Consider the following 18,848-nt stretch of genomic DNA (forward strand, 5'->3'; position numbering starts at 1 on the left):
TCCCAACTATTACTGCCCTCTTCCTAAAGCTATTATTTTTTATTTTTTTAAAGGGTTTGAGGAAAACACAGATTAATTTCCTGAAAGAAAGATGCTGACAACAATGCAGGACCACTAACTTAAAGGGTGGCAATATAGGGCTTGATTTCAGCTGCTTGAAAACTTGGTTACAGTAAGCACGGCCATACCTGATAACTGCTGACTGTCGGCTTTACACATGTGATGGATGGAAATCTGCCTACAAACACCTATATATGCAATTGCAGGTAAAATAGGCTGAAAGTAGGGCAAGATCTCTGTTCTTGGTAGGACTTAGGACCTTTGACAAAAAAAAAAAATAATATCCAATTTCCACTCAACGGTAACGACAAATCAAAAAACCTCAACAGCCAGTTGCTTAGCAAGGGAATCAAAACTATTAACAATGAAATAAAAATCCTCCAACAGCCACAGAGCCACTGAGGCATCGTCTTAGCTGTTGTGCTCTGACACATTACTTGCAACGGGACAACGATGACAACTCGAAGTTTAGGTCTCTGAGGTCCCAATGCAGAAGGTACTGTTTTCTATCTCTGAGTTCCGGTGAGGATCAAACATATTTTCCATCATCTTTATTAACTCGGTCTAATTTGGCAGAAAACCCAGGAAACTGTGCCAGTTTTGCTGCCCACGGTAATAGAGAAATAAATCAGTGACGGGTGCCAAGCAGGCATGCTGGTGGCACTTCCCGTTTGGGAACGGTCCAAGGGCTGCAGCAACGAGCTGGGGAGCGGAGTTTCCTCAAAATACAAACACCGCTGACACAGCTCCTCACTGACAGAGCGTCCCTGGACAAGGAGGTGGCAGCTGAGTGTGAGGGTGTGAGCCCAGCGAGCCCAGAACCAAAGCAGAAACTTGGGTTTTGCCTGGAGAGAAGCAGAAGAGGCACCAGAAGGAAAGAGAGGGGGATAAACAAAAAGTCTGGGCTCTTGGTCTCAAGGAGAAGTCTTCCAAGGCACTGCACTCACCTGCAGTTTTAATTAACCTTATTAACAAATCCAAGCTGGCCTATGAATGATTCATTATTTTAAGCTAAGCAGCAAAGTCTGCATCATGGTCTGAGGTTCTCTGTTCAAGGCACAGTCGCTGGTCACCTCGGGACTGCCAGCCACACGGCTACAGCAGGAAAGTGCTGAGTAACTTGAGGGAAATCCACGGACTGTACAATGCAGAATGGGGCCCTCAATATCCTCTTAATGAATCTAACCCAAGGCATGGTGGGTGCCTAAAAACAGCTGCAAAACTCTGTAAAGAATCCATTCGCAGTTGTCTTCTCAGTGACTTCCTCATTTACACACTTATTTTGTTCTCCAGTGCTTAATGCTGGAAAATATTTTCTTATTCTTCACAGGTTTTATTACATCATCTCGAACTGCTGTGAAATTCTTCTCATTCAATTCTCCATTAGGTGTGTGTCACTATTTCTGGAGCATCTTCTTACTGAACACAATTCACTTTGGTGCAGTGCTGCTTCCCCATTTTTGCCCAGTAGCAGCAGCTTCAAAGGGTCCTCGAGTGCAATTAGATAAATATCTCGCTGCCTAAAGCCTGAGCGCAGGAAGCTGGGGTTTCACGATGCAGGGGTTCAAACACAAACCAAAAAAACATTGCAAAGGGCTTGATTTGCAGGTACCTGCCCCCTCCTTCCCTCAGACAGCAAGCATTTTGGAGATCTCTATTAGTGGAAGGCCTTGCAATACCCCACACTGTCAGGCTGGCAAATGTTGTGTTGGCTGAAGGCAGAGCCAACAGCTATCTGTTCTGATCATCACTCACCTTGGCTCAACTTCCAGAACTGCTGTGAGACCACACTGGCAACAGCTAAAACCCCAAAGGTGGATGGTGGGGAATCTCTGCACCAGAAGAGGTTTTTGCCTGCTCGCTTTCACTCGGGGAAGCTTCCTACTCGGGCTGCCATTCCCCTGCTGCAGGCAGGGTGGGATAGGAAAGGAGCTGCACACATGAAATAACTCTCCACCTTTTCACCCAAAGATCTCAAAGCCCCTTGAGGTGCTGGGGGAAACCTTACACTGTTACAGACAGGGAAAGCAACGTCTGGAGACTGCAGAAGCAGAGCTAGTAATGGCGCTTGTGGTCTTCAGAAACCTAATCTCACCCTCTGCACAGCAGGCTTGCAAAACTGCAAGGAAGGCTCTGCAGTACCTATGCAAGCAAATCATGTCTGTGATGCTGTGATTCTGTGACTTCAGAGGTCCAGACGTCAAGAAGAGCCAACTGCTCCTTTCTTGAACGAGAAGCTGCCTCTGCCCACGGCACCCGAAGCCGTCATTCTTTTCTGTGACTGCAAAGCCTCGCTCTAAGTGCATTACTGGGGAAAAAATAAGGACAACAGCACAAATAAAAAAGCGCCCTGTCAGTATCGCAATGAATTAGCTTACGTGCACAATCAGGTTATCAGTAATACTTCTGACAAAATGCATGGCTTCCAATATCAGGGCTCAGCGGTGTGCCGGTCTTTAGAACAGATCCCGTGATGGATATCCCCACGCAGAGCCCTAACTGCATTACGGATCCTTAGTGAGGGGATGAATAAGAGGAAGGAGTTTCAGCAGCTTTTGAAACCTGGTATGGGCTGTGACACCGTGGAGAAGCCCAGCCTCCTATGCTCCGACCATTCTTTCCCAATTTTAAATTAATCTCAGTGACTTCTTCCCTCTTCATCTGGCAGTTTCTTTGCCCTGGAACAATGAGGAACTGAACTACCTTTTACATCCAGCCGATATTAATCCACCACACCTCCTTTTGTGTTCCACGTTGCAAGTTGATTAATAAAATGATTTGAGAGAGAAGAAATGAAAACAAGCTAACGAATATGGGTGGTGCCTTACAGGACACAATCTACTCAGGGCACAGGGAAAGGTGGAGGAGAAGGTTGAAAGCAGTTCAGACTGCACGCTAACTCCTCTCCCCTTCCTTACCACAGCTCACGGGATCGTTTACCATCCTTGGTACAACACATCCCAGAACATCTTGTAAAAGCAGCAGCAATTTTTGGCCACATAACCAATTAGATGCTTCTGAAGGTACAAAAAAGGAGTGCCAAGGCATGCGTTACTCCCCCAGCATTCCTGAAGGTATGATGCTCGCTCCTGCTGCCCAGATGTTGCCGCTCGTGCCTGCGCTCTAATCCCACGACATCCAGAGCTGGGAGTCATCGGCAAGTCCTCATGGAGCACGAAGAACGCAGGTTGGGATCCAGCACGCAGCTGGCAACACCCAGGCAGGACAAGCCATTGCCAGCATTTGCTTTGTCAAGTTAGCTCGTGCCCTATTTGTATGGTGGTTTTTCTTTGTGTGTTTGTTTTTCTGTTTGTTTAGTGGCTTGGGGTTTTTTTTGGGCGTGGGTACAATAACATATTTCTGCACAAGAGTGGCTAAAAGAAGGGTGCATGGATGAGGCTCTTCATAGTGAAGGACCAGCTCGTATATTCGTACGGAGCAAATTAGGAAAAAAAAGGTATTAAAATCCTGGAGCCAAGCACTGCAGTAAGAGACAGACTGTTCAGGACCAGGCAATTTTTAATCCCAGCAAGTCTGTGATTACAGTTTTCCTCATCTACCTCATGAGGGAGATGATCTCAGCATGCACTTGTGACCGTACAGTCATAGCCGTGACTCCGGCAAGCGGGCTGAGACAGGAAGGAGCTGAGAAGCACCAGCCCCCAGCCTGCTGCGGGCCGCTGGGTGGGTGACGAGGTGCAGCATCACTGTGGGAAACGCTGCTCAGCTGACCCAGCCATCTGCCTCCATCCGAAGGAGGATGCACTTTTGGGTTTCGCGTGCAACTGCGAGCTGACAGGCGGCATGTCAGCAGCTAACGACAGCGCGTTGTCACGTATTTCCCCTCGTTAATATTTCTTTTTCCCTTTCCGAAGCCTGGTTGTGAGATGAGAAAGCATTTCGCAACGTGGCCAAGACATGCCTTGGAGTAAAGGAGGTTACGGAGGGAGCGGGGAAGGGAAACCCAGAAAGGGTCCGTAGAGGAAAAAGGTCAGCAGGCGTTTTGTAGTGGTTTTGCTCGGGTGTCCATCAAAAACACACCTCGGTGCTGACCACACTCCCATCTGAAGCTCAACCATGATGTAACAACCTGCAGAGCTGCAGACAAACGTTCTCCTCTCCAACCTGAGCTTTTGGTGGGGTCACTGAGAGCCCAAGCACACAACAAACCTGGGTAAGCCCAAAACAGGACAGGCTCTGTTACAAAGCCACCCTGTTCAGGACAATTGCTGTCATGTTCCCTCCTTAATAAATACTTAGTTTCTTTGTGAACGGAAGGCCTGATATTTTATCCATGGCACAGCCAGTGATGCATGTGCTTTACATTACAAATACACATGCTTTTAACTCCAGCCCACTAGCTAATACTTTTAAAAGTATAAATTCCCCTCTGGAGAAAAGTACTTCCCTACCTGGGTGGCACTGTAATGTGGACCTTATGCCCCTCTTCCCACTGACAAAGAGCCCTTGCTGAGGAGGGGGCACCCTACCTTAATTCCCAAAGCAAAGTTTTATTCACTCCAGGAAAAGCCACATCAGTTTTACTTTTATCACCTTAACCAGGGAGCTTTCACCAGCTGAGGGCAGAAATCCCCCAGACAGCATTTATCTTCTTTCCAAATAAAAATCAAACAACTTGCCTTCTTTAAGGCTTACCAAGCCCTGTAATATAAAGCTAAGAAGCCAGTCAAACAGTTCCTCGCCTCTGCACCAGCAGCATTGCCTGATAATGACCTTGTGGGGGAAGAAAATGAAAGAGATACGGTCCTAACAACTGCCGCACATCCAGCAAAGTGAACCATTACAGATGAAATCCCCTAAGAAAGGGGATAAACTACCTAAAGCTATCCAGCTAATGTGCATGGCATTAAAAGAGCCATAGATAAGATTACAGCAGTGAAGAGTCGGATCCTTAGTGGGGAAATCCTCAACCAGCTGAACTGGAGCTGCTGAGCAGACCTCGCCGTGGCCGCACCATGAGTTTCGGCTTCGTATGACTCCGAGGATTCCTCTTGCAGCCCTCGAGATGTCTGTGACATTACCACACGCAGTAATATCAAGCACTGCAGTGGTTTGGATAGGGAGATACAAAGTCTGAACGAGTAATGACCCACTGGAAAATTCATAGCGACAGACGGGAAGATCTGGTGCCCTTCAGACACCTACGCCCGCTGCCTGTGGCTTCGGAGCAGCCACAACACTGTCTATTGTAAAGAGCACTGTTCCTGTGGAAACAGTTGCTTACTGTATTTTAAGAGATGGAATAAAAAATGCTTTAGATTTATAGATTTTGGCAACTGCCTATTTACTGAAGATATATATTATAAAAAAAAAAAAAAAAAAAAGTCTTGCTCTTATCGTTGATAGTCAATGAAACTATAAGGCTCAGATAGAGACTATTTATCGTTGTGTGGCTGAAATAACTGAAAGAAAGCATCGATTTCTTTGCAAGTAAGATTTCACATGCCCAGAACTATTAATACAAGGAGGCTGCTTAGCCAACCTAGGAACTGAACCACAAAACTTACGTTGGGAAAACGCCGAGGACCTTTTCTGAGGTCAAGGAGATTCTTTCTGAACCATCTCCCAGGAGTCGAGCACAGGGGCTCCAAAGGTTGTTTAAAACCAGCAAACCTCAGGAAACTTTCTCTCACCTAATTTTCACATCCAGAACAGCAATAGGCACTTACAAGATGTTACAAAAATGAGAAGTGATATTGCTTAAAAAACAATGAATACTGCATACACATTTCTGAGGCAATTCTTTGTGGTAAGCTTATTTATATATAGAAATAAACCCACTGGCCTTGTATTAATCATGAGCAGACTTTTCTCTATGGAAAGGGAAATGACAAACTTAGAAGGACGTGTCAGACACCTTCTGAGATCACTTCCATATAAGCTAAAATGTGATGACTTGAAGGACCATTCCCTCTCTTTGCAGGAAACCACCCTGACCCTACAATTTTATTCTTGACAAAAATCAGAACAGTAATTCTAATACACACCATGCAATGATTACGAGTGGAGATTTAGTTCTAAGATTCCTCTAAAACTCTGAAGTTCTGAAGTTCTTAACCCTCAGGCTTTTACCCAGCAGAGACACAACCGGAGGGAACACAACCAGAGGGATTTCTGGTAGGCACAGCGCTAAGCGAGCACTGCAACAAGTACATGCCGCGTCCTGTCTGCCTCTCACCGCGCTCATGTTTACAGGCACTTCTACACCACTAGAGTTAACACCCTTTTTTTCCTGCACAGGTGCAGCAACTGCCCACCCAAGAGAAGCTAAACGACATGGCTTTCAGCACCCATTAAATGGCAAACAGCAGAGGAGAGGGTTATATATTGTGATATCGTGTATATCCAACAGCAGTAGCTAAATGCTGGGAAGAACATAGGATTGATTACGAACTGACAAATTATCAGTCAAGCTCTTCAGTAGACACAAAATAAAGGGAAATGCCATCTCAATATGAGCCTTTGATCAGGAGGAGATAACTATCCTCAGCCCCCCTTTCTTTCCAGATGTCAGCACTGCCCTGCACGGGCAGCAGAATGGACGCTGCCTTCACACGGCCCCAAAACCACACTTCTCAGCCCATTACGTCAACTCACGCCGCTTTGACTGATATTTTCTTCATCACACTGGGCTGTGAAATGGGTAGGTGAGAAGCAGAGCCACAAGCAGGAAGCTCTCCACCTCTCCTGCGGCACAGGGGCTGCCCGTGTGGCACAAGGGCACAAATCTGCTGGGCATCCTCTTCCACCTGCCCTGTGCCAGCTGCCACAAAGTCACGAGCCTGCTGAAAAAGGGCTCCATCGTGGCTGAACACAAAACCCATTCCTAAACTGGATGACTTTGTAAGCATCCACCCAAATGTTTCATCCTTAGCTAACACAAGAACGTATTTTGTCTACAAGGGGCTGAAAGCCCTCCTATATTTGCATTATAGCCTGGATTTTTGATGATTTATTCTTTCTTTTGTCTTCCTTATAACACTTTTGTCTTCCAAAGGGGGAGGATAGGGCCCTGCCAGCTGTGCTGACCAGCACAGTGAGCACTATGAACATGACACTGCTCCAGGCTCGAGAACTATTTAGCACGAGGTTACAAAGGAAGGTGAAGCATGTTCCTTCACAGAACCAAGAAGATGGGAGAAAACTTTCTGTTACCTTTACTGGCAAGACAGGATAAATGTTACTTTAGCTTGTTATTTGAAAATGTGATTGGAATCAGTTACTATCATTAAGAACTGATGGGGTTATTTTCATAAGGGAAGACAGAAACCCCCCTAGGCTAGGGTAAGCCACCCATTTTTGCTCTACTCCAAACCAAAGCAGCTCAGTTGCTTGTACCGTAGCTACTAAACCACCACAATTACATCTCACTTCACTAAGAAGACTTCATAAAACAGCATTTTTCTTCGTGCAGGTCTGTAAGCTGCCACATCATGAATCCCCTCCAGAAACAAGAGGCTGAAACTTCTAAGAAAGGAAAGGGCTGGCAATGGCCTGACAGGCAGTGTCCTGTGAGTGACCCCTTCTCACAACCCAGTCTTGTGGGTGCGATTCTTGCGGGTGCTCAAAGCTCCTCCTTTCAACTTTTTACTGTTATAAAGCAAAGAGATAACGAAGTGCTAAGTTTAGGGCTCAATCTTGCAAAACGATGATAATCAGCAACACTCCTACAAAGCCCTGTTAGGGGACGGCTGAACACCCTACACATTTGACACCACTGTAGATTTTGCATTAAATAGCGTGTACCAACTTTGACGAGAAATCCCACCATAGATTTGGACCACACAGGAACATTTTCCTCACATGATTACGTTTTCTTCCAGGCTTCGCAGCAAGCTGCCTTACAGAATAAATTGTCATTGAATATATTAATGTGAGATGCCTCAGTCTGCGAATGACCTAGATAATAAACTCGTTGCACAGAAGCCAATTTCTTCCTCCTTCTCAGGGCTCCACGAGCACTCTTTGTGCTCAGTAAATAATGTATAACCCAGCTATCATAAATCCTTGTTGCATGCAGGAAGGAGGAAAGAAGCATGTCCAGTTCTGCACCAGTGTAACTGGGAGAAAAGTGGGTAACTCCACTGGTGCCACTGGAAATCACTGGTGTAGACCTGGAAGGCAGGAACAGAGGAAGTCACTGGGCTCCTGTTGTGCTGAAATCCCACAAAACATGCGGATGGACTTTTTACGGTAACATTTCACAACAAATGAGAAAGACGACAACTTTCACTTCAAAATTATTAAAAACAAATACTAGAAAGAAGTGAGGTACGGAGAGCGTCACATGGAGCGTGACAGAGCTTGGGGGAAGGCCGGGAACTGGGCCCCAATGCAGGAAAGATTTCTCTCTCTCTCCTTCAGATTTAAAGCATTTAAATCTAAAGAAACTTAAATAAGAGGGACAAGATAAAAGAAAATATTTGGTGAATCACTCCCCAGATTGCAGCCCGTAGACCAACATACTTTTCCTCTTCTGGATCCTGGGCAAAAAGCCGACAGGCTGCACGGCCTTGTTTACACAGGAAAATAAATGCAGGACAAAGTAGGAATTCAAACAGGATGAGCTAGTCTTTTACCAGTTCTTCATCCACAAGACCTTCCTTATTCTGAATCAACTCAACCCAGAACTGAATACATGTAATAATTGGCACATTGACCAGTTTGGATGGAGAGAAGCACTCTGGAGATTAACGCAGGCGTCCACAAGCCAGGCCCAACACTACCAGGGACCAAGTTTTGCAGCTGTTCTGTCAGATAAAAGCTCTTGGGAGCACCGATATCCCATCTCATTTTTACTCTCTAGTAAAAACGTCCTTCAGACTGCAGGGCCAGCCAGCCCCAGCGAGCTGACACCATCCCAAATGGTCTGACAGTGCCCGTCGCCCTCTTCTTCAGGCCTACAGCACTCAGCTATGACCGGTCCCAGGTTGAACCTCCTCTATAAACCTGAATGACTACAAGTATTTTCTACCCAAAAGCACTAAAAAGATTTGCAAACTAAGACCCTGCTGCTATACTGTAGGAGGTCGAAGACACAAAAGCAAGCGGAGATGTATGAAGAATAATTTCCAAGCGGCATCTTGCTTACATAACAGAGTAAAATAAATTTACTCGTGAGAGAAGCACAAAGTCTGGTACTAGGCCAAGATGGAGCCCACTGACAAAGAGCCACAAAGCAAACAAGAAACAAGCAAAGGAAAAAACAGAAACCACAAAACAGGCCAGACGGAGGGCTAGAAACCAGAGGTGCTGTGGGGAGGGACGAGCTGCATTTTCAGCTCAAATCAGACCGGCTTGCAGTCAAAATCCTGCCCTTGAGGATGGCTGATACTAAACATAGGACACAAAGGCAGAAAAAACAATGTTCGGATAGGGAACTATCATTTCAAATCTCCTCTAAACCCCTGGACACATGCTGTCAGAATACAACTAGTAGTAAACTAGTTGTAATGGCCTGCAACAGAACAGATACACATCCTGCTTCTCACATCCTCTCCCTCACTAGCCTGTATCAGAGTGGTTACTGCTGATCTGTCAAGTGATTTTGCACTGCAAATCATCATTTTTTGACCTTTTTTTTTTTTCCTTAAAGGCAGAGCAGACACTTACTACTCACTTTCCATATCATACTTTTAGATGTATGCCCTGTGTGGACATATTTGACAGAATATACCTGTAATGCAAGAAACTAAAAATAAATAAATGGTCACATAATTTCCAGTAAGGCCTGTGCCAGCAACATCCTGTTAGTTAAAAAAATAATAAACCTCTGTCCCACATCACAAACAGAAGCTGCCCAACTTTTCCTTCTGCACCAGCACCTCGCCTCCTATCTGTTCAGTGGCAAGGGAACCTCTCCTGGAAGGAGTTTGGAGAGCTGCCACCCCACCACCGATTCAGACCCAATCACCTCACTAATGAAACTCGATACTTACGAAACTTGGCAGGTGCACACCAAGAAAAAGTTTTTATGTCGTGTCATCTACCGGTTCACACTCCCCTCCCTCTTCCCCTGCCAACATTTTTTTTGTATTGGCAAAGCTCCGGCTATAGCCGTGTGCTTTCACTCCGGTATGAGCTGCAGCAACCCGAAGGGCAGGTCTGCACCGAACAAAGGCACGCAGAAGTGATTTGTGTGCAGTGTCGAGGAGGGCTGGCAGAAGAGCTGAAATCTTGTCCTCAACGTGCCTTGTGTCTGCATTGCCCTGTGCCAGAGCTCCCAGCCTTCCAGCCTGAACAACTCTTCTGCCTTCCCCCCTGCCCAATGTGCGAGGAGCAAAGCAGGGAGTGGGCTGGCAGCCGGCAAAAGAGCTCCGGCAGCCTGCGGGACAGATCCCGTCATTGATTACATGCCTCTGGTCTTGTGTAACAAGGGCGCGCGAGGCCTCACAGGGGCAGAAAAAAGCACTTTCTCCATCACCTTGGGCCCAGCACAGACACCAAGATTTTCACATTAAATACCAGCGGTGGCAGGATGGCCGAGCAATGCCTGCTCTCACGGAGCGTCGTGCTAGCATGGCCGAACGTGGCTGGCATCCATTCGTGGCGCTGCCCTTAAAAATAGAGCAGGATGCTTTCCTCAGCGACTGACTTCACTGGGCCATCAGAACATTTCGTGACGTCAAAGGATAAAAAAACGTCCTTGGCTTTACAGAAATCTCAGTCGTTTGTCTGGCTTACCTTAAGTGGTTTAGCAACATTAATTGGATGCTCCAGGATGCACTTTGTTTTTAGAAGTACATTTGCTATCTTTGATATAATTATACAGCAAGCCTCTCCCTCACATCCAGCCATCCCTCCTTGTTCCAGCACAACCGAGGGCATGGCTTGGGGAGGAAGAACCGCAGGGTGACCTGCACCAGGTTCATCAGCCAGGGCTGCAGCCTGCACGCTGCACAGCAGGGCAGGGGAGGAATAAGCAATCAGACCAAAACTGCTCGCTGTCTCCAGAAGAAATGAAGTCTACAGCAGGGTTTGACGTGCATTAAGTGCAGCCTAAATGGGCTGAGATGCTGGAGGCAAGGCGTGATGCCTGATCCAGAATCCCTCGCGGAAGCTGCCAGCAACAATCCTGCTCGTCTTTCTTCCCCATGGTTACAGAAGAAGTCCCCGACTCCTCGATTGTTTTAGCAAAGCACAACAGCTACAATCTTCCTGAAACATCAAAGGAGCTTTAACAGTCTGCAAAGGAAGGGTGGGAGTCTGCCCCGGTTCAGTAAGGGATATGCTTTCGTATTGAATTACGCTGTAAACCAGTTGACTTTTTAATGGCATTTCAATAGCTCCAACTGCCCCCTTGACAATCTTTTCCGCGGGGGTTTATTGCCTATAAGCTCGAGATGGCTAGGAACCAAATCATTACTCAGAAACTACTCAAAAAACAGAAAGCCACGGACGGCCTGGATGAGACACGTTTTAACAGCAAGACCTGTGGTAACAGCTAAAAATAAAACGCAGACAGACCGAGGCCTCCCCCCGCCGGTGCAAGCAGCAGGGGCTGCACAGAGCACGGCCGGGACTGAGAGCTTCCTGCAGTGCTCGATGTGCACTTGCTGCTGCTGCTGCTGCCCCAGCCTCACTCCTCCGCCTGTACAAGCAGCCTCTTGTACAGCAGCAAGGGGATGGCCGGGGCTCTGGTCTGCAAACACCCCCAGGTGCTTTTTCAGACCCTGATGTTGCTGAAGGACACCCTGCATCCTATCACAAGCCTCCAAATTAGCAAGGGTTCAAACCGACAGCTCCAGAAAGCCTTGGGTGACTGCAGGAAAGGGAGCCACCCGCTCCACACCACGCCTGGAAGTGCCACCAAGTGCCACCAGGTGCTGAGTGTCAGCCCACGGCCCCGCACCGGCACACGCGTGGGCAGGCGAAGCCAGCACGGGCTGAAGTTTCGCTTTGAGCTCTGCCGACAGCGTATTGCATAGAGCAGGCTGGGCTCCTGCTGCAAACCTCAGCCCAGCACGCACTCAGCACAGAGCCGAGGCACTGGGGACCCTTGGGTGGGACTGGGGTGAGCTCTTGGCGTTGCAGCTCCTTGCAGCTGGGGAAGGCGAGGTGGTGATGCTGGGTGCATCCTCTCCGCACATGCTGCCAGCTCCCGGCATCCTTCCTAACCCCAGCCGTGGCAGGACCAGGCACCTGGCTGAGTAAAAGAGAGACAGCTTCCCAGCCTGCTGCATCCATCTCAAAGCCAGGGCTCGAGTACCACCCCTGCCAGCATCCCAGTGGCTCTGATCACTGGAAATTGGGTTTTCTCGTGGTTTGGCCAAACCTTTCATGCCTCGGATATCCTCAAGAGAAAAGAAACAAAACACCTCTCAAGCAAAATGCCTGAGTTCTCCAAGGATGCTCACGGTTGCCAGTCAGCCCTTGTCTTGGGGAGGAGCTCATGGATGAGAGACGTAGAGAATGGGCTTGGCTCAACGTGTAATGCTGAAACAGGGCAGTAAGCACACAGCTCTTCGCCACACAGTCAGCTTTATTCTCTCTCATCTGCCTTCATCAGTAGAACCGTTACTAGCAACACAATCCAGGATCACATAAATACTTGACATATTGCAAAAAATAAAGAAGGACGAATTTTTGCAACTTTTTTTTTTTAGGCTGCAAGGCACGCTCGAGTAGCCTTGATGCACTGACCCGGTGTTTGGAGGGGTTTGTTTGTGGGCACAAAGCCCAGCTACGTGCCAAGCTGAAGAGAAGAGACAAAACTGTGGAAGCTTTCAAGAACTCTCTTAGGTTCTTGCAGCAAGTGTGTTTCCCCACTATTCCCATTCAACAATGTGACTGCGTATCAGTAATAATAATTACAGAAACAACTGAAAACTTAACAAGAAATAGGGATGGACCTTAATTTACTCAAGCCTAGTTTGCAATTAATGAGCAGCCCGACTTTCATATAGGTGAGAGATCTACACACCATCTACATGGTTGTCCCATGCGTGGAGATGGGAAATCATATAGCCAGAATACTACTGCTCTTCGTTTCAGCCTGCTACTGACCTGTGCATGGGGAAACCATTTACTGGACAGCATTCTCTTTTTGAGCTCAGACAGCCTCACTTGATGTTTGCCCAGCAGTCACATCATTCTCTTCAAATCTCCTCCGAAAACTCACAGTGACCATACACATCACGAAATGCTCTGTCAACAGCTATACAATATTTTTGGCTTCCTGATGCAAGTTCTGTCCACCTGTGAGCCCGGTAGTACTTGGCCCACCACGCCTTGGCTCTCTGACAAGGTCACCATGCTCGGGGGAAGAAGCTGTGTTCTCCTTTTCAATTTAATGTTCAATAAATTAGACAATCACATACAAGCAAGGGTAAAAAACAATTCTTTTTTGCTTAAAGAAAGGAAAAATCCTAGAACAGGGTACAGATAAAAGAGTTCAGGTTAAGCAATGCACAGGAATTATTTGTTTTAATCTCTTCCTGCAAACAAACCTAGCAGTTCTCACATGAGCACATGGCAACAAACTCATCAGGAAGTTGCAATTGGCTCATTAATCTAATAGTCCATCTGTTATCTAATTTCCTTCAGTATACTGTGATAATTTGCTATTTCAAGATTGAGTCACAGAAGGTTTAATTTTAACTCCTTGTTCAAGTGCTAGGAATGACACCTCTCTACCCATGCGCTACCAATTTTTACACTCATAATTAACTCATTCCCTGGTAACGAAGCAGCTCGGTATCTCCTGTAAATACTACCTCCCCGAGCTTAAAAATGAGTTCTGCCACTACGTACGCCTTGTAGGAATAACTCTACATATCGTAAACTTCTCCACTTCAGCTGCAGCTCAGTACTCCGAATTATTTCTGGTGTCTCACTGACGTACGATTGCCTCCTATGCTGCACCCAGAGACAGCTGAAAAGGAGAAACCACCTTGCAGAGCTGCGCAGACAGAATAAAAAAGAGATGTCAGTGTATGCTAGGGCAAAATTAAAGACATGCTTTAGAAGAAACTATTCAACACCTGTTGTAAATCACAACTTCATAGCTTTCAGGTAACAACCGGCTTAATTCTGCACTGCTCTGCACCTGGCAGGGTCATGTGCACCTGTGTAAAATGCTACCATTCAGGTTTGCACAATTTCACACCCACTCATCCCCAGGAAAATGCCTGCCAGAAAGAGCATGGTACCGGCGAGCTCGCCGCCGGTTTCAGCTACATCAAAGCATGCTGAAGGCAGGATGGCATTTATTTGACAGGATTAATAAAAACTACTGCTACTCCGCTGCTTGACAAGTAAATCTAAAAAATGGGAAACAGAGGGCAGGATGCTGAAGTTAATAAGCTTTTAAAAGATTTGATTTGTGTAAAGTTTGTCAAATGTGTTTTACAACTAATATGAAAATTAAAAAATATTCAGGCTGTGGCGATTCGTCTACCAGGAAGATTTCGGGAAACAAACAAAAGGGTTAGAAGAGAGAGGTAGTTTTTAAAGAGTCTCCAGAACACGGATTTTAAAGCAAACTGTGAGCACGATACCCTGTCCAGTACCCAGCAGGATGACTCAGGTACACAAGCATCACTGATGAGACGATTCATGTCCGTGCACTTACTCATCTGCATAAATGTTTGGGGCGATAATTGCAGCGATGTACCTGCAAGTCACCTGGGAAGCACCAGTGCTTACACACCGAATGCTCCTGCTCGCTTCTCACCGACACTTCCTACATTTGTCACCAGACCTTGTGAGAACTGTACCTAAGCACTTTTCCTCCCCCTGCAGAGGAAGATCCAGGCTTATCAACACAACAGCAAGAGCCTGAGAGCTCACACCAAACCTTTCGGGCACTGTGGGAGCTGAGGGAGTGTTCCAGGTAATCTCAAGGCTGTTTTCCTGCGCTCCTCCCTCTCTGGAGGAGCACTCAGGGAGCCGGGGCTGCCCCAGCCCATTTGGCTGCATCACACCAGGTGCATTTGGAGTTTACCAACATACCGTTGTCCTTGCATCTTCTCTGAGGAGAGTACATAAACATTCTATTTCAAACCAAAACAAAAAGCCATCCTTTCTTCCCCCCACCCCAGACCTCCTTTACCAGACACTCAAACTTCTTCCCAGCTCTGCTCTCCCTTCAGTTCTCTCTCGGGATGCCTGAACATCGTGGGTGCTCTATCCCCGAGGATATTCTTTATGACTGTTTCTCAATCATTTTGTATTAAAGGACTACATAACTTTAGGGAAAAAAAAATCTGACTGCTGTTGCAGTGATTTTTTATGTACAGCCTCTGAGGATTTTACGTATAAACTCTGAGGATTCACTGATTTTCCCCTCACGTCATTCCTTTCTTTCCCTGCCTGCATTAGCCTACGTGCTTTTGTTTTTGGGGTTGGAAAAAGGGCAGCATGAGGGATTTCAGAGCGGAGATGTTGCAAATCATCTATAAAACCCTTGCGGTGTCTTTTATCATGCCAGTAGTTCGTGGACCTTGTGTTAGTACACAGCAGCATTTCCTATCCCTCAGACTGCACAAAACCCAGTCACAGCCTTGCTGGATTTATCAAGAAATATTAAATTATCAGGGCAAGATCTTGTTCCCATGTCACCACGCGACTCTGCCTGCACGCTATGCGAGATGCTAACGGAGCAAGTCAAAAGGGAAGGCAGGAGAAAGGGACAGAAGACAAACACTTGCTCACCCTCCCCACTAAATCCACCCCGGTTGTTGTTTTGGGACACTATGAAGGGACAGAAGCAACTCTCCACCTCTGTCTAGGTGCCCTATAAAACATCAGCTTACATCAGTCGAGTTATCAAACTCGCTGCCTTCCCATCCCATTGCAGCCCTCAGCTCCCGGATCCAGAAGCTCACAGAACGTGTGCCTGTTCAGCAGGGAGGAGAAACTCCTCCCTCGCCACCCAGCATCACAAACACCTCAGCAGGCCCCATACTGCACCTGTCTTAAAAATCAGCATCCGTGGGATGTGTGAAAGGAAAGAAACAGCGGGCCCCTGGACGTGTATGCGTACACACGGGAGGTAATATTACTATGGATATTTCGGTAATGTAAATAAGGCCAAAACCCCACAGTAGGGCAGTCCAAACCCCACAAGCAGGCCAGCCCCTGCACAAGCAGGACACCAGCCTTCAGCGAAGCTAAGGTCACTCTCAACAGCAAATAGGAATCACTCCCAACAAATCAAACAAGCAAAAATATCCTCAAATCCGTGACCCTATGTGCTGAGCACACTCCCTTGCCCTGTCCCACACAGGTCTGTTCCATATTTAAAACTGTTTTAGCACCAGTCACAGGAGCAGCTTCTCCCTGGCAGCACAACGAGCCTGGCAAGCTGGGTATGCACCCACGGAGCTCCCCCTGATGAACTTGGCACCTAAGAATGCTGAAGGAGGAAAAAAAAAAAAACCCCCAATATAGGTCTGTTCAGTGCTCCTGCAGCTGGTATTTCCCTGTAGTCACCCTGGAGATGGAGCATCACACCCCAGTCACCGGCACTGGCTGTGAACAAAAAGCACCGGCATTCTCTCCAGCGATACCATCTAGATACCTATCGGTTCTCTACGCTGTCAGCTCTCTTTCCTCCACGTCTGATTTTATTGTGGTGGTTACCTGACCACAGGTGCTGAACTTCCTGGTCTCTAAGTTAATACCTGCACGAGCCTTGGAAATTCCGTGTTCTGCACCTTCTCTGCCGGGAAGAATGTATTTATTTTTTAACTTAATACTTACGAGCAAACTAGTTTGGATCGATACATCCACTTCCTCCTGAGCTACAGCACTGGAAGCAAAGGCACAGCTTTACAGCCTGTGCTACTCCTTTCACTAAGGGCTAAGACATAAAAGAGGTTCTCTGGGCCGGATGTCAGTGACTTGGAAATAACCTAGAATTAACTCTAAGTGAAACCGTGCTCAGCCAGCGCAGGGGTGTACATAATATATGTGAGGCTCGTCCTGCCATTCTGCTCGAAAGACCAAGAAATCTGCATGCACACATCAATCGTGCGAGGATGTGTAGCTCTCAGGAGAAACGCGTCCCTCCCTGGGTATGCACGTTTCCAAGTAGGTCCCTGCGTGCAAAGCAAAAGAGGGAAGGCACAAAACCCTGCGAGTCTGCAGGTGCACTTCGCTGGGTACGTCTCACAAACCTCCTCTCTGCCAGGCTACAGCGAGGAGAGACCTCACACCCCTCAGCCACGAAGTCTCAGCCTTACAGGTGTGACAGCTGGGACTTTGCTTTCGGGGTCCCAAAACATGTCACCTGAAACAACACCAGCCACTTACCCCCATCGGTCCGGCCACAAACCTAACACACAGGGACACGGACGTCCCTCCACGAGGGTACCCCCGAGACAAGACAACCCCGCGCTGCCTGCATCTGCAGCACAGGCAAGCAAGGGCAAGCCTGAGCTCTGCAAGCACCCCTGGAGCGCCTTCATTCATTCGGAGGAGCCCAGCTCCGGCCTCTCACCAACTCACCCAGCCCTCGAAGCTGTCGCTGGGGCCCGCCGAGCGCAGGAGGTCTTGGAAGTGCAAGGTGCAGTTGGCCACGAAGTCATCGTAGCCGATGGGGGTGTCGTGGAAGACGGAGAGCTCGAGCTGGTGGCCGTCGGTGACGGTGGCCGAGAACTCCTCGTTGTAGGTGGGCTTGTTGGTCTTCTGCTTGGTGCTGGTCTGCCCGACTCGCACCTGGTCCACGCTGACGGTCACGTAGGGGTCCAGCAGCTGGTAGCCCTTGCGGAACAGCGAGTGGCGGAGGGACCAGCGGGTGGGCTGCAAGCCCACCGCCTCCCCGATGCGCACCTTCAGGTACCCGTTGAACTTCATGGCTCCGGACATGGCCGGGAGGAGAAGGGGACCCCCAGAAGGAGAAGGGGATCCCCGTGCCGAGCCCAGCCGAGCCGTGCCCGCAGCCAGCCCCCGCCGCTCCTCCTCAGGGGGCCGGGCGGCGGCGGCGCAGCCTCCCCGGGGCCATGCCGGGGCCCCGGAACCGCCGCCCCCGCTCCTCGCCCGAGCTTCCCCGCCCGGCCCGGGGCTTCTCGGAGCGAGGAGAGGGAGGGAAAAGGGAAGGGAAGGGAAAACGGCTCGGCACGGCTCGGCTCCGGGGACACCTGGATCGTGGGACGGAGCCGGGCGGGGAGGAGCCGCCAGCCCCGGGAGGGCGGGCCCGGGCACGGGCTGGGAGCGGCGGCGCGGGCGGGACGGGCCCTGGGGTCGGGGGCTGAGGGGGAGAAAGGAGGAGGCGAGGGAGGCTGGGAGAGCTGGAGGATCCCTGCTTCTGCCTCAGGTTTTAACGAGGGAAGCGGCTGCAGGGAGCCTCCAGACTCCTCGCCGCGAAGTTTTGCTGTCCGCTGGGGTTAGCTGAGCGTGATTCAGGCGGCTGGCACGCAGGGGTTGCTGCGGGTTGCTGCCTGCGCTCAGTAAAGCCAGCAGCCAAGTGCTGGTAATGACGCTCCAAACTTTGCAGGAGACGTGGTGTGAAGCGGGTAAAGGGGCAGCGAAATCCTGCCATCCCCGTGGTGCTTCATCCACCAACACCTCAGCCACCTCCGCAACAGAGGCCATGGTCACCCAAAAGTCCCTCAGGGGACGAGGACACGCAGCCACCCAGCCCTGCTGGCAGCTGGGCCCTCACTAGGGTCAAGCATCTCGGGTGCTAAAGGGCCACGGGGCAGCCCCGCGGTGCCCCAGGTTGGGATGTGATGGAAGGAGCTGCTGGCCTCGCTCCACCTTGCTGCGGCTCCTCCCGCCTGGCCCTAGCCCAAGGAGCCCTCCCTGCCCCGACCCAGCTCCTT

At 48.8% G+C, this 18,848-nt stretch overlaps 1 protein-coding gene across 1 annotated transcript in view; it reads right to left on the bottom strand.

Moving 5' to 3' along the window:
- PRKCH (protein kinase C eta) overlaps positions 1–17,892 on the bottom strand; it is a gene marked incomplete at its 5' end in the record, with an annotated part of 112,389 nt that extends 94,497 nt beyond the window's left edge. The window contains one exon of the mRNA XM_084287312.1: positions 17,533–17,892. Within this exon, the coding sequence (XP_084143438.1) occupies positions 17,533–17,892 (360 nt within the window). The remainder of the gene's footprint in view (positions 1–17,532) is intronic.
- Between the last annotated feature and the right edge of the window lie 956 nt (positions 17,893–18,848).

This window comes from Netta rufina, assembly GCF_964035555.1.
Source record: "Netta rufina genome assembly, chromosome: 5".
NCBI classification, from domain to species: domain Eukaryota; kingdom Metazoa; phylum Chordata; class Aves; order Anseriformes; family Anatidae; genus Netta; species Netta rufina.